Genomic DNA, 17,012 nt, shown 5'->3' on the forward strand with positions numbered 1-17,012 from the left:
GCAGCCGGCGGCGTGTGCCGGTGCCCGGGGGGTCAGGGTGCGTATTGTGACGGTGCCACGGGGAGGAGCGTCAGTAGTCATGCCCCGTGGATGTAGCCATATCGATGGACCTCGTTAACAAATCTCAGTATTGTGCTTGTGTGATTGCTAGGTTCTCATATGATCGACGGTATGCTTCGGATTTATTCTAACAATGAGACTGGATTTTCTATTCCTGGATGCGCCTACACCCGCATGAACAGTACACCTGAAAACATACAAAACCGAATTGAAAAAATATAAAGTTTTGGGACATCATACTAGATCAAAAGTTTTTGCTCCTTGCAAAATTTCATGACAAAATAATATTCGAGCAGAGCTCACCAAAAAGAACAAAATCAGTGTTAAAAGTTTTGTTCACTTTTGAGCATTGATTTTGTTTTTTTGCTGAGGGCTCTTGAAATGTTATTTGGTCACGAAATTTTGTAAAAAAGCTAAAACTTTTCATCTAGTTTGGTATAAAAAAATCAGATTTTTTCAAACTTGTTTTCTATGTTTTTAAGTGTACTGTTCATGCGCGTGTACTGGACGAGTGCGCCTACAACCGCATGAATAGTACACCTGGAAAACGTACAAAACCAAATCGAAAAAATCTGAAATTTTGGGACATCAAACTAGATCAAAAGATTTAGCTCCTTGCAAAATTTCATGACAAAATAACATTCGGGCAGAGCTAACCAAAAAGAACAAAATCGGTGTTCAAAGTTTTGTTCACTTTTGAGCATTGATTTTTTTTGCTGAGGGCTCTTGAGATGTTATTTAGTCACGAAATTTTGCACTAGTTGGTATAAAAAGTTCTAGATTTTTTCGAACTTGTTTTTTATGTTTTTAATTGTACTGTTTATGCAAGTGTACCTACACCGGGAGCAGCCACACCTTTCTCTGTCCACCAAGAGATGTTAACACCAGAAAAGATCCGTGTTAAATATTGAAAAAAATATGCCGCAAGAAAATATATTGAATAAAATGTGGCCATTCCCAAAAAAGAAAAAAAAAACAAGGAAAAGGGAAATGTTTCGCGTCTCCGCCGGTCGCTACCGTTCGCTCGCTCGCGCGTCCTTCAGATCCCTTGCTCGCGTCCTTCAGATCCCTTGCTCGCGCCTAGTTTTTCTTCCTTTCTTCTCTGCTTCTTTTTCCTCTCGTGTCTGTCAGATCCATGATGAACGGAAAAGTTACATCTGGCTACACGGGAGCTTCAACCGGCAGACGGAAGGAGGTGCAAACAGAATGGCGACGGCGTGCGGGTGATCCCATGGCCGGCAGGTGAGGTTGTTGCACGAGGATCTGTACGGATGATGTCACGAATGCTACAACCACATATCACAAAAGCTGCAAGCATCCAAAAAACCTATAACCGTTGCTAAAAAAAGTTACAACCACGTCCGTGAGAGTTGCAACCAAACTTCGCCGGAGTTGTAGTCGGAGTTGCAACCATGATGAAAAAATGTTGCAACCATTATATAAATTTGCTACATCCGTCATTCTTTTTTGTTACAACCGTATTGTTTTTTTTGCTACAACCGTTGACATGGGCGAATTGATTGGAGAAATGTTGCAACCATTATACAAATTTGTTACATCTGTCGTTCTGTTTTGTTGCAACCGTATTGTTTTTTACAAGGGTTGCAACCATGAGCGCACGCTGCTGCATCCACGAAGATTAGAAACGCATGAAGGCGACATAGGTGAGGGCGGCGATTGGCGGCGACGAGCGGTGAGGGCAACCAGTGGTGAGGAGGCAAGGCGGTCGGCGCGTGCTGAGGCGGCGCGTGCGAGGCAGGCCTCTCCCCTTTCTCGTGCGGGAGGTTGAAGATAGGAGGTTGGGGACGACGGAATCTGACAGCTCGGAAGGTCAAATCTACGGCTGAAGTTCGACCGGCACAACAGTTGAGTCGACGCACCGACGCAGAGTGCTGTCAAAAACCTCCTAAAACAAAATAGCAAACGTGACCTCCGCGTGATGCTCACCCGGCTGAACCGTCATTGAACTGACCGTGGACTGTCTGACGCGTCGGGAGCCAGATCTCACTTCACCATTTGCACCCGTCCCCGCTCCCCACCGCGTAGCCCCCCTCCCCTTCGTTAGCAGTCCAAAAACCCTCGGAGGCGAAGCGAGGAGAGGACAGCAATGGCGGAGGCGAGCCGCAGCCACCCCTCGCAGTACGTGAGGCTGAACAAGGACCAGGACGCTTCCGCCTCCGGCCCCGGCTTGGAGGACATCCGCCCCGGCGAGCTCAACCTGCCCGTCATCGTCCCGCAAGTAGGCCTCGCCATTCCTCGCGCGATCCTCCTTTTATTCCAGTTGCTGCTGCTGCTGCTGAGATTGTTTGTTCGATCTGATTTTGGGCGGTGTGGCTGTATAGCTGCGGGAGAGGAAGTGCACCGAGTGCGGGCAGGTGCTGCCTCCGGACAACCGGGCTCCGGCCGACGAGCCGTGGACAACCGGCATCTTCGGGTGCGCCGAAGACCCTGAGAGCTGTAAGTGACGTGGAATCCCCTTCTCGCCCTTGCATTTGGTCCTCCCTTTCAACTGCATAGCCGATCTCGTTCTGCTACTTCCTCTCCCCCACTCTAGATGGACCGCACATTCGGAATTCGTGCTAGTTTTGATGCGCTGATATGCCTGGAGATGCCGGAGTTGGCAGGAATTTTCATGTGGATCTGCACAGGATGTGGTTGTGTTTCTGTGGTTGAGCTCAGGGTTTGTGGCTAACTGGCTATTACACACATTGCACAACTCAGCAACTAGATGCTTGTTTCCATGTCATTGAAGTGTTACTGACGTGTTACCGACAGAGGTTTGGTATTTCAGTTTTGAATCCTGTAGCTGTCCTGCTTATGAAGCCCCTTGCAGCTACATCAAGTGAATCACTCTCTAGTAAGAAAAGAGGAACAGCACGTGTGCTGAACAAGGATGGCACATACACCTCCATCCTCCATTTTTTTTTTTCATTTAGGATTTTATTGTTTCCCATTTTTTGCATGTGTTTGTTAGGGACTGTTTTTCAGCATGGAAGATGTATTTTTCAAAATTTTAATTGCAAATTACAACAGTTTTGATGCTTATAGATCAATGTGAAATATTTAGTTTAGTGAGCGGTTGCCAGTCAAAAATTTGGTGTTACCTCCTTTTTACGTGGTACCGGTTGAGACAGTTTTCAAACAGAGATGCCCTGCAAATCTGAATTTCCTTCCTCATCATTTTTCCATTAACACGGTGAACTTAATCAAGGAACAAACCATGGTAGACAAACATACAGTCTTTCTAATGCCTATGAGAAAGGCATGGTTTACATTTTACACCGCACATTTTTTTTTAGAAAAAGAGGAATACCTCCGGCCTCTGCATCAGAAAGATGCATGCGGCCCCTTTATTAATGAAAGCAACAAATAGTCTGCGGTTCAAAACCAGCTCATAGCGAGCTGCAGAAAAATTAAAAAGCGAAAAAAGATGCCACAACCCGCGAAAATAGGACTAATGCCTATCAACCTATCCTACTACTGGACCGTCATCCAAACCATTTGTAGATATAACTTAGTTGTAAACTGGAGCCAATCCGATGCTGATATATGTCTTATACTACACATGTAACTCAAATTTATAATGTGGACCAATCTGATGCGTATCTGACCTCCATTTAGGAGCTATTTTACCTAGAAGTCCAAATAGAGTACTTGTTAATTTTGTTTTATAGCCTCCTTGGGTCGCCCTATTCCCACATTCTTAGCAGATGTATGCTATTATCTTTGCAAAATTAGCCCTGTCATGATGTGCTCATGTGGGAAGGGATTAGGCACTGCTCACACTGTCTGAAAGAAATAAAGAGTACTCCCTCCGTCCCATAATATAAGATGTTATTAAATCCAATATACTTGTATTACGGGACGGAGGAGTAGTAGTCATAATGTTTGCCGTTTGGTTCCAATTACCATGTTCTCAGTGTTAACTCCAAAACACCGATACTTTAGAAATTTGTGTATCGCCGTTCAGTACTTCGCCGATACTCCGATACTTCAGATACGCCTTCGATACAGGTATCCTCGAAGTATCGTCATTTTTAATTTAAAAAAAATGGCGATACGCGTATCCTCAAAGTATCGCCGTTGTATATTGCCCATGCCTTGATGTATCGTTGATCTGTTTATATAAGTAGTACACGTAGACTGTACTAATGTAGTAGTTGGATAAAAGTGCTTGTTAAGAATGTTGCTTGTGCAATTCATTATTTGGCCCACTCGTGCAATCCAAAGTTGCTCTTTATATATGTTTGTCATTTGACAATCTCAAGTTTTTAATTTAAAAAGATTTATTAATTTTATATTGTCATGTTAATAGAAATTACAGTCTAAATTGTACTGTGACAATATATGACCGATTGGCCATATTATTCATTAATGATAGTGAGATTTTAAAATGAGAAACAATAAGGTATGAAAGTAATTAGGCAACCAGTGGGTCGGTATTTTGTTATCATCTCATACATTTATTATGTTAGTTTTTATTGCATGTTATTTTATTATTATTAATATATGCTTGCCGTATCGTCGAATTGCTGTTTTTAGAAATTGTCGTATCCCGTATCGCCGTACCCGTATCGCCGTATCAGTGTCGCCGTATCGGTGCTTCTGTTAAAGACGACTCTTCTTTTTTCTGTATTTGGAAAGTTCTTCAAGATGTACACACTTCTACATCTAACTGTCAGTTATGGTTTCAGCTCTTTTGGGTTCTTGGCAAATTCAACACGCTGTGCTAATGTGCTCATATTGAAAAGAATTAGCATCTTCCATTGTTCTGGTTGGATTCCAAATTGTTTCAAAGAAGCAAAAACTAGTTGTAACATTTACTTTTATTACGATGCTTTTGATCTAAAGACGTATTTCTTCTTGATCTGTTTGAAAATTCTTCTACGGGTATATTTTCCCGGTATAAGTGTTAATTGTGATAAACTGTTGAGCACATAAATGACCGCGACATGCATGGCCTAAACCTAAAGCTTAAATGAATAGCATTACTCTAGCTAATGGCTAATTCGTTTTTCTTTCTTGACTTTCATAGGTTGGATTTTTTTTTCTTATAGTGATGGATCTTGTAATATGCTTCCTTGTTCCTTATGCCGCTCTTCTGAACTTGAACATGGGTTAGCTGAATCTCTAATCAGAAGAGGGAACATCTCCCGGTTTACTGAAGATTTGAGTTGCTGAAACTAATCTAAGCACAAATAGGAGCACCATTAAGTTTGCGGAAGTGTCTACTAGTCATAATCGCTCTTAGTCTATTACTGACTTTCATGGGGCCTTCTATGTTCATTTCAATGTCATCATAGGGTTTGTGATGTTTTCACCTTTATGCTTCAGTCTGCTCAGTTTTCATATGTATTACTGCTATATTCCGAGGTACTTCTGAACCTCTTATGTGCCTGATCTTCTTAATTTCTTAGGCTGGACTGGACTATTCTGCCCCTGTGTGTTGTTTGGACGAAATGTTCAGGCCCTTAGTGAAGACATCCCATGGACATTGCCCTGCATTTGCCATGCTGTCTGTGTTGAAGGTGGCATTGCATTGGTTATCCTTACGTCTCTATTCCATGGTGTTGACCCAGACATGTCGATCCAGATTGGTGAAAGTCTGGTCTGCGGTTGGTGGATGTGCTCTCCTTATACTAGTATTGTTCATGAGAAGAGGTCTTCTTCGGTACAACCCCCCTAAACGTATAAGGGCAGTATGGTCATTGCACGTTCCGTACCGTATACGTCGCGTCGTCCGCCCGCCCGTCGTACATACGCCACGTCACCCACGCGTCGACGGTTTGGCTGGAAAAAAAAACTAACTTCGTCACCCCGACTCCGCCGTCGCGACTCCGCCGCCGCGACCTCGCCGACGTGCCCCCCCCCCACACACACACGTCTTCGCCGACGCCGCGAGTCCAGTACACGTCGCCTCCACCGCCGACGTCTCGTCTCCGCCGCTGCCGGTACGCCGCCGCACACATCTCCACCGGCGACGTGACCCTCTCCCTCCGCTTCGACGCCGGCGGTTGGAGTGACTGACATGGCACCGACGTCGAACGATGTCGATCAACCCTTCGACGACGGACGGTAAGTTTTTTCATTGAATCCATACAATTTTTCACGATTTCATTGTACATTGATACAATACCGATTTCATTATTAATAGATCAAGACAACACCGGATATGCTGGCGATGACTCTACTAGTGATGATGAATCTTCGTCATTGAATGCAAATAAATCACTCGGACACAACTATATGAGTCAGGATGAATCATATAGTGGTAATGTGTAAGTGTTGTGTACGTTGACTATAAATAATGAAAATATAAGTTATTACATTAACACTTACAATTGCTATTGAATTTAAATAGGTGCATGCTAATGATGACAATGACGATTATGACAGCGATGATCAATCTTATGCTGAAAGTGGAACCCAGGTATGTTTTAAATAGGTTGTTGTATTATTACTAACATACAAATTGTATTACCACTTACACTTTTGAATCTGTACAGAGAAATACCGATGGTGACGCTGAGACGAGAACCTTACATGATGACAATGATGAGATTGATGACAATAATGAGGATGATAACAATGATGAGGATGGTGATAATGATGAGGATGATGATAATGATGAGGATGATGAGAATGCATCTACTGAAGGAAATATGAGCGAAGTAAGTTATATTACATGTTCAAATTACTCATGAAAACTAACATATCAAAAGACTGACGAATATGGTGATATGTCTTATTTTGCAGGGGGGTGTTGATGGTTCTAATGGAAACGATGAGCATGTTGGCGATCTTGATTTTGACCTTGACATCACCTATGATGAATATCAGCAAGAGACATTGGATAGGCATTGGGAAGTCATGGCCAAGACATTCAGGTCAGAAGGAGAGGTGTACATGTTCTATAACCAGTACGCCAAAGATCGTGGATTCAGTATCAGGAGGGACTTGAAAAGATTTGGAAAAGGTTTCCAAAAAGTTTTACGCATGAGGAGGTATCTCTGTTCCAGTGCAGAAAAACGACAGGCAAAATTTTTAACCATGGAAGGCCGGACCCGCAGACTGAGACCGGAGAGTCGATGTTTCTGTGAAGCCCATTTAAAAGTGAAGCTTGATAGAAAGAGTGGACTTTGGTATGTCAGCAGTTTCTTCGATGATCACAGCCATGTTCTTGCAAAACCGGACGAAGTCCCTTTCCTACGGTCTCACAATGTAATCAAAGATTTCCAGAAAGCAAAGATTTTAGCTATGGCAGGAGCTGGGATAAGAAAGCATATCATTTTTGATAACTTTGTCAGCAGGTACGGTTCGTACGCTAAGACAGGGTTTGGAAGGACGAAATTGTATAATATGTGCTACAGTGAGAAGATGAAACTGCTTGTCCAAGGTGATGCTGACACTGCTATAGGAATCATGTTGGCTAGAAAGGACAAGGATCCGGATTTCTTCTTTGAGCATACCGTTGACGCTGAAGGTAGGTTGAACAACCTGTTCTGGTGTGATTCGCAATCACGTCGGGATTATCTTGACTATGGTGATGTCACTGTGTTCGACAGTACGTACAAGATGAATAGGTATGGAATGCCATTTATCCCTTTTGTTGGTCTCAACAATCACCGTTGCACTACGGTTTTTGCATGCGCCATTGTTTCAGATGAGACTGAAGGTACGTATGTTTGGCTGTTAGAGACGTTTTTGAAAGCTAACTGCCAGAAGAAGCCCCAGTCTGTAATTACTGATGGAGATGCAGCGATGATAAGGGCTATCAGGAAGGTGCTTCCTGACGTGTGGCATCGTCTATGTTCATGGCATATTGAAAAAAACAGAAACACCTCCATCACAAGTCATTGAAGGAATTCAGGTCACTCTTGTACTATGCCACCACACATGCAGTTTTCGAGGAGAGATGGGCACGTTTGTTCGGAAATGGCAGACGGAGAAAACAAAAACATGGCTCCATAGGATGTACAGGAAGAAGAAGCTTTGGGCTGCAACATATTTGTCTGGTGGGTTATTTCTTGGTATGCGTAGTAATCAGAGGAGCGAGAGCGTGAACTCATGCCTGCACCTACATCTGGACTACGGTATGACAATTGTTGATATGATTGTACACTATGAGAATTGCATAATGTGCCTGCGCGAGAATGAATCGCATGATGATTGCGTGGCCTCACAGACTCTACCAGTAGCAGTGACTCAGTGTAAGACCATTGAGGTGTTTGCTACCAAAGCATTCACGAAGGAAAACTTTTACATCTTGCAGGAAGATTTAAAAAAGGTACATCAGCTTGAGGTAATTGATAGATTAAGAGGAGCAGACAGTCACAGATTCGTGGTTGCTTGGAAAAATAACAGGGATCATAGGTTTAATGTGGACTACGCACCAGGTAACTCTGCAGAAACTATAAAGTGCAATTGTCGAAGTATGACTCGCAAAGGCCTTTCTTGCAAGCATATTCTTCATGTTTTGAATGCACTCAACTTACCTGCAATACCTAAGTGTTGTATCCTGCGACGGTTCACGAAGAAAGCAAGATCTGGATTGCCCGTGAAGCGCACCAGCGATCTGTTTTCATGGGGTTGGACGGGTAAGGAGGCCAGAGCTAGATATAGTACGTTGAGCAGTGTATCTGCAGAAGCTGCTCATATCGCATGTCATAACCCATTCTTATTCGACAAGATGCTGGCAGCAATGAAAGAAGTTATAGCGAATAAGGACATCTTGAATAATGAAGAACCCAGTCAGCAAAGCTTTGTGTGTAATGATGAATTTCAGCCTAAGCAGAATCATATTCTTATTCGTGATCCAGTGAAGGTGTCCACCAAAGGGGCACCTAAACAGAATATTAGAGGTCACGGTAAGAATGCTCCTGAGGTGACCAAAAATGGAAGATCAAAAGCATTTAATGAGAAAAGCGGACGTCTATGTAGACTATGCAGACTTCCAGGTCATAACAAGGCCACTTGCAACCAAAGTATGTTTGTTATTTTACTTATGTTGTTTCGTTTCGGTAATTTATTTCTTATAACATATAATTTTTTTCATGCAGTAATTGGGGTTGAAGACAGAAGCGGTGTTATTGTAATCTTTAGATTTTTATATCTACAATAATATTGTGTTACATAAGACAATATGTATATGTTTTTCTTGTTATTTAAGATAATACGTATTTTATATAAGACAATACTACGAGCACTTCAGCCGACATCGATTGTGCTATTTTAAAAATGCAAAAAATGCATGTACCGACGCCATGACGGCGCTGTGTGTTCTGGGTGAAAACCCGTCGCATGGACCGCATACGCTCACGTCACGCGGGAGCAGTTAACCCCGTCGCGCCGACTGCGCGGGCCGCCGACCCCGTCGTTTCTGGGCAAACGAACGTCGCGCCGATTGCATCCCCCGACGCCACGAGAACGCAGAATGACGTTGGTTTTTCGTGCAAAAAAAGACGTCGCTGGGACTGCATGCGCCGACGTCGCGCGGGGGCCGTTGACCCCGTCGTTTTTCGGGCTAAACCCGTCACGTCGACTGCATGTCCCGACGCAACGCGAACGCAGAAAACGTCGTGCCGACTGTATGCACCAGAACATAGCACAGTTGATAGAATTTTCAACAACAAAGCGTAATATTTATATAATACTAAAACTATATAATTACTATTACGTATAAAATGTTTAAACACAAAATATGATAAAATCGTCAATCCCGTAGTAAACTCAAACACGCATGAATCTCCTCTGATGTCATCTATTTCTTTCTCCTTGCAATCCTAATAACTCTGTCTTTAATTTCCCCAAGTGTGTTCTTCAAAGCAAAAATCAATTGCCCTATCATTAGCTCCCTCGAACCATCAATTGATTTCTCCAAAGCAACACACAAATTATTTTAGTCCACTATTAATATTCATAGTAAAGAGTACTAATATTAATTTTGTACCTGTGAAAAAGATCGATCCCATGTATCGCCATTCCAATATTTAAAGCAATGAAGAACAAATAATCCAAATGAGTTCCTGATACATGTAATTAACAATAAATAATTATGCATCACACACATATAATACATCAACGTTATATTCAACTACATACTCACCCATCTTCTTGTTGAGGTATGTCGTAGGTTTTAATAGGCCATCTGGATACATCCGGATACTGCACAGATCCGGTTGAATTTGCTTCTGCAATATCTGCTCCAATTTCTCTTCTCTAAAAATAGCAATAAAACACAAGAAACTTTCAATTAATAATGTAAACACACGATGGTTCCGCAATGCAAATATGTATTAGAACCTACCAAGTCCTCAACGAGTTTTCTAGTTGTACTGTCAAGTTCTTTTCCCATCAACGAGTCTAGAACCTGGAACTCTTCCTTTTCCTTATGCATGACGACCGTAACCCAATGGGTGTTATCCTTGTTAAGATCCATATAAGTCTGCATAAAAAAAAGAAAATATTAACGAGATCAATGCAACATTTTTAATAGTAGTGCATTATTTGTATACATTACAACCACAAGAACATACCTTAGGTGCTTTGAAATACTCGTTCATACACCTATTTACGGGTTCATTAGAATTTGACACTTTTTGATACGCATTACCGTTTACATTCTTATCCTTTCTATATTCAAGCAGCCACGTCACCCTCCAAGTAGGTATTATGTAACGTTCGTCTTTAGCTTCCTCCAACAAAAAAAATGAGTATGCATTCATAACCTGAAAATAATATAACAAATGTAATAATTGTACTTTGTTGTCAAATATAATGTTAAAAATATGAATAACTTACATCGCCGCTTATCCATTGGCGCTTCAGAATCTGACAAGCTCTCTCTACAGTCAAAGCGTCGGTCACACCATCATTGAAAATTTGTGTAGCTTTATGTTTCTTTGAGCGCTCACATGCGCGTACAAACATAACACTCGATTTTATTACATCGACGTCAGCACTACTTTTCTTACCATCTACTTTATTAAACAATTTTGTAAATCACAAATTAAAATTAGTAAGTGTAACTCTACAATAAACTTTTCTACGAAAATAATATTGATTCATAACAATCTTACTCGCTTTGGCAGAAAGTTTTGCACGCTTGATGGGTTTAACAACAACAAAAGGAGACTTTATGGCTCTTGATGCAGTGCGTTTACGTTTGCCAATCCCCTTTTCCACTTGCTCATCTACTCCATTGTAATGACCCGATTCATGTGATGAAATTTCATTTGTATCTAAAGACGTGACCGCCTTCTCATGTGATACATCAGGTACTTCGATAGGATCACTCCAATCACCCTTGAAACTATTCAGATATTCTGAAGTGCAATAATAAGGTACATTACCTTCGTCATCGTCCTTTTGCTTATTAATTTTACCTTGAGAAGGTGTGCGATAGTTGTCCTTATCAGACTGATAAACAAACTCCTTATAACCAAATGCACCATCATTTGTAGATTCATTAATGTCACCATATAGATTCTCTTCTTCTTCCTCCATGTTACCGGTTCTATAAAACACACTCGTTTTGTTCATTTTCTCAATCATCCTCTAAAAAAATATTTATTAACAAGAGTTATTTAAGTCAATGAAATTCATTATGCACGATAGTAAAATAGTGTTGCGCCGTTACCCGTGCGCATAACTCTGGCAAGCGACGCATTTCCTTGCATATTTCCTTCAGCTCATGCCAAATGCGGTCCATAACATTACTCGCGGAAGCCTCTCATGTGTTGCTCTCTTTCTTCTTTTCACTAACAGTAGATTTTTTAGTACTTGATTTTTTATTTTTTTTCAGCTTGTTCCTGAGCAATTTTTTCACCCTATACTCATATGTAATATTGTCATCAATCTACAAAAACAATAATTAGAGATCGATAATTATACATCTAATTTAGACAATAAGTCAAACCATGGAAATGTAACATTAAAAAATAAATTTAGAGAATATGGATTACCATTCCAACACCACGACCATAATCATAGTCGTATTTGTCTCTTTTCTCCGCGACAGGTTCCGTCCAGTTCCTCATCAAGGGGCTCATAAGTGACAACGGATCATATTTTGGACCTATAATTGGTTGTACTTTCTCCCAATAGGCATACTACAATACACCAAATAATTTAAATAATATATATCATACTACGGTTGTACTATACGTGAGTAATAAATCGAATAATACATACCTGCAAAAGGGCAAGGTTTCCATGTGGCCATTCCCTCACACGGTCATCCTCTAGAACCTTTCCAATCTCCGAAAGAAAGAATTTCAAAGTAAAATCGTTCCAGTTAAACTTACTTATCATCCTTTTGTCCTTAACTAAGGCATAATATTCCTTCGAAATATATTCATGGGAGACTGGTGCGATTACTGTTCCAAACAAAACTAGAAACGTCATCCGGACAAAGTCATCATCCGTGTTATCATTCTTCACAATTTTATTGATAAGATCGTCAATCATGATCTTACCCTTTTTTGTGTCCACAAAACTAGTTGGTATTCTTTTCATACTTTTTTGTCCTTCTATTTTAATAAAACCAACTACATCAACTCCTTGATTTTTCAATCCAAAAATAGATAACACATCATCATGCCCTATTGAAATAAGGCATTTACTACCAGCTGACCCTTGAACCATGAATTTTTTGTTATGCCGATTGTAGCCTTGGATCAAAAAGTGAAGTAAAAATTTCATGAATGCATGCATGTACTTCATGTGCAACCCATGGGTGTCGGTATGGACGGAAGGGGTGCTACAACGCCATCTTGCAACTACCCCTTATGAAATTTTTTCATTTTTTTCCATGCTTCACGATGAACTTCACAAGGCGGCACGTCAAATTTTAGAATTTTCTGACAATCCGTGCTTTTTTTATGAATTTCCATTCAAAACCGGCACAAACAAATGCCGGACGTGACGCAACGTGCGTTTGGTCTCCGATTTCGTTGAAATTTTGCGTGGCATCATTGCATGTCCATTCTCAGGTGCCGGCAAAAGTTTGGTGAATTTCATGAATTCATGCATGTACTTCATATGCAATCCATGGGTGTCGGTATGGACGGAAGTGGTGCTACAACGCCATCTTGCAACTACCCTTCATGAAATTTTTTCATTTTTTCCACGCTTCACGATGAACTTCACAAGGCGGCACGTCAAATTTTAGAATTTTCTGACAATCCGTGCTTTCTTTATGAATTTCCATTCAAAAACCGGCACAAACAGATGTCGGACGTGACGCAACGTGCGTTTGGTCTTCGATTTCGTTGAAATTTTGCATGACATCATTGCATGTCCATTCTTAGGTGCCGGGAAAAGTTTGGTGAATTTCATGAATGCATGCATGTACTTCATGTGCAACCCATGAGTGTCGGTATGGACGAAAGGGGTGCTACAACGCCATCTTGCAACTACCCTTCATGAAAAAATTTCATTTTTTTACGCTTCACGATGAACTTCACAAGGCGGCAAGTAAAATTTAGAATTTTCTGACAATCCGTGCTTTTTTATGAATTTCCATTCAAAAACCGGGACAAACAGATGCCGGACGTGACGCAACGTGCGTTTGGTCTCCGATTTCGTTGAAATTTTGCGTGGCATCATTGCATGTCCATTCTCAGGTGCCGGCAAAAGTTGGGTAAATTTCATGAATGCATGCATGTACTTCATGTGCAACCCATGGGTGTCCGTATGGACGGAAGGGGTGCTACAACGCCATCTTGCAACTACCCTTCATGAAAAAAAATCATTTTTTTTTCACGCTTCACGATGAACTTCACAAGGCGGCACGTCAAATTTAGAATTTCTGACAATCCGTGCTTTTTTATGAATTTCCATTCAAAAACCGGCACAAACAGATGCCGGACGTGACGCAACGTGCGTTTGGTCTCCGATTTCGTTGAATTTTTGCGTGGCATCATTGCATGTCCATTCTCAGGTATCGGCAAAAGTTGGGTGAATTTCATGAATGCATGCATGTACTTCATGTTTAAGAAAGATTATAAGTTATTCATATATTATTTAATAAAACTCATTTAAAATAATTTCATGAATGTTTATATCGTTTAAGAAATTTTTTACGTCTTAATATAATTTCATGAATGTTTATATCGTTTAAGAAATATTATAAGTTATTTTTTTGTTTTTTTTTCATTTTTGTAAATTTAAATATTTAGTTAACTAATGTAAACAATTTAAATATTTAAATAAATAATAATAATAATAACAATGTAAACAATGAATTTAGATTCATAATAAACTTAGATAAAATTTCATAGTGCCCGATTACATTCGAACATAATTAAAAAACTAAAGTAAATTTTAATTGAACATTACTAAATTCTAAAAAGCCTAATCTAATCGGAGTCAAGGTAGACGACGGCGGGCCCGTCCACCACACCGTCGCCGTCCCCGCCGTCGTCGTCGGAGCTGTCGGCGAGGGCGTCCCAGTCGACGTCGTCGTCAGGCGGCGGGTTCGCCGCCGCTGCCGCCGTCGCCTGGATCGCCGTCGCGATCTCTGCCTCTTCCCTCGCCGCCGCCGCCGCTGCCGCCGTCGCCTGCGACGCCCTCATCGCGACGAGTAGCCCCGGCGAGTCGTCGGGGTCGCCGTCCTCGCGGAGGACGAACTGCTCCGGTGGCACCTCGTACTCCGCCGGGACAGCCGGGGCCGCCGGAGGTGGGTGGGGGATCGCCGCCCGACGGCGACGCGGGACGCCCTCGCCACTGTCGTCGCTTGCCGACAACGCCTGATGACGTCGTTGTAGTTCTTGCCATCCGAGAAGGCGTGCCGACCGTGGGTGTTGTAGCGGCCGCCGGGGTGGACCCGGAGCTGCTCCGACGTCGTGGGGTTGGTCAGCGTCGGGTAGCCGTCCTTGGAAATCCGCCAAGGTTTTGCGAGGTGGCAGCCCGGCGGGACGAGGAGGCCGATGTTGAAAAGCTCCTGCGTCAGCGGCTTGTCGAGGCTTTGGGGCCAGTTGCTCTCCGACGCGCCGCCGCCGCCGCCGGAGCTGCTGCCGCCGGCATGGTCCATCGTCGGATCGTCGGAGAACGGGGGAGGGAGGAAGAGAGCTTCGGGGCGACGGAGACCTACGGCGGAACGACGAAGAGCGGAGGAGAGAAGGAGAGCAGGGGAGCGACGGGTGTGCCGACGAGCCGCGGGACGACGGGTATATATAGCGCCGCGACGGGAGGGGAGGCGACGGGGCAGCTGGCCGGCGTAACTCCCCTGAGTGAATGTGCGTCGCCTCGGGAGCCGTCGAACCAACGGGCCAGTGGCGACGGCCTCGGGAACCGACGCGACTGGGTTCTGACGACGGGGCCGCCATTAATGGGGTCGCCTCGGGAGCCGTCGAACCAACGGGCTAACGGCGGCATCTGACGACGCTGACGCGGTTGTTAATGGCAGCGGCTTCGGGAACCGACGCGGCGAGCTGGCGACGCGGTGGTTAATGGCGGCGGCTTCGGGAACCGACGCGGACGGGCGACGCAACACGGGATTAATGGCGGCGGTGTCGGGAACCGACGTGAACTGACGACGCAGCGCGGAATTAATGTCGTGGTCTCGGAACCGACGGATTGACCGCGGTCAGACCGACGTGGCGACGCAACGTCGCAGCGGGGTGGGACGCGGGTACGACGCGTATACGGGGCTCCTGTACGTCGTCGTTTCTTCTGCTGGCGCCCGTCGGGCTGACGCGCGTACGTCGGGACGGGGGAAAAGACAATCCTGCCCTTTGTTACGAAGGGGTATCGTTTAATCTCAGCCGTCCTTGTGTTTGGGGGGTTGTACCGAAGAAGAAGTGTCAGAAGAAATATCGTCTCAAGGTAATTCTTTGTCTCTCCACTGTTTTCTTTGTATATGTCGGGATTAATTGCATTCTGAAGAACATCTACAAACAGTTGTATCTATTTCTACTATAAGAACTACACAATTGTATTCTCCATGTGAGATAGTTGTATCAGGTATTCAGGCGACCAGAAGCAAATTCTTAAGCTTTGTGTGGTTAGAGTTATGTTGTTTGGCCCTCACTAAACTAAAGTTTTGTAGTTTGGATCAGAGAGTTCTGTCATCCAGCGAACTTCTGTCACTGTAATGAAATTCTTGCTTTGCATTGTCCACTGGCGATAGCTGGTTATATCATTGAATTATCAGACCATTTTATCAACTCTGTATTGCTCGTCGTTGTGATCATGGGGTCCTTGACCATCTTTTCACGTTTATTGCTTAATACTCCCTCCATCTCGAGTTACTTGTCGCAGAAATGGAAATACATCTAATACATCCATTTTTACGATAAGTAATTCCGGACGGAGGGAGTAGCGTCCGTACATAGTAGTATCTTTTTGTGGTCACTAATCTAACGAGTCGTCAAGTCATTCGATATGCGGGCTGGGCTTCTAGCTTCATGCATCAATATCACGGGCCTTTTGCTAACGATCACATATTGTTCTCCTTCCACCAGAACTCTCCATGCTATCCTCCCATAGTCCACTGCTGCTTCCGCTTGTGCGCGAACTGTCAGGAGCATCGTGAAAGGAAAGGCCACCTCGCAGAAAGCAGTGCTGTTCCAATGAACATAGTCAACCCACCGTCGCTGCAAGAGATGAGCATGGCCGAGAACAACGCTCCCACATCCGAGAATGAAGTGTCAAAGGCCGAGCATGATGATGTGGAGGTCATGCCTCTCTAGGAAAGAAAGCATGAGAACAACACTCATATATCGTTAAATGCCTGTCATCTAGCAGGTACCGTATGAAACATTGGGCTGATCCAGATTCTAGTTCATGACCATTTACTACCTATGATAAATTGTTGCCCATGGGCACATAATATATGTTGAAATTAGTAGTGGGCTTTAGGCCCATTAGAGAATTTCAGAAAAATCTTCAAGGACCCATGTAGGTGGTGACATGACAAGGTGGTGGAAAGTTTAATCCCACCCCGCTAG

At 43.2% G+C, this 17,012-nt stretch overlaps 1 protein-coding gene across 1 annotated transcript; it reads left to right on the forward strand.

The window, feature by feature from the left end:
* Positions 1 to 2,080: 2,080 nt before the first annotated feature.
* LOC123411780 (cell number regulator 6-like) lies at positions 2,081 to 16,754 on the forward strand. Its single transcript, XM_045104746.1, has 5 exons — positions 2,081 to 2,299; positions 2,403 to 2,517; positions 5,478 to 5,707; positions 15,859 to 15,888; positions 16,527 to 16,754. Exons 1-5 carry the CDS (start codon positions 2,168 to 2,170, stop codon positions 16,752 to 16,754), a joined length of 735 nt encoding a protein of 244 aa, XP_044960681.1. The 5' UTR covers positions 2,081 to 2,167.
* Positions 16,755 to 17,012: the final 258 nt, after the last annotated feature.

This window comes from Hordeum vulgare, chromosome 1H (genome assembly GCF_904849725.1).
Source record: "Hordeum vulgare subsp. vulgare chromosome 1H, MorexV3_pseudomolecules_assembly, whole genome shotgun sequence".
In the NCBI taxonomy this organism is placed as follows: Eukaryota; Viridiplantae; Streptophyta; class Magnoliopsida; order Poales; family Poaceae; genus Hordeum; species Hordeum vulgare.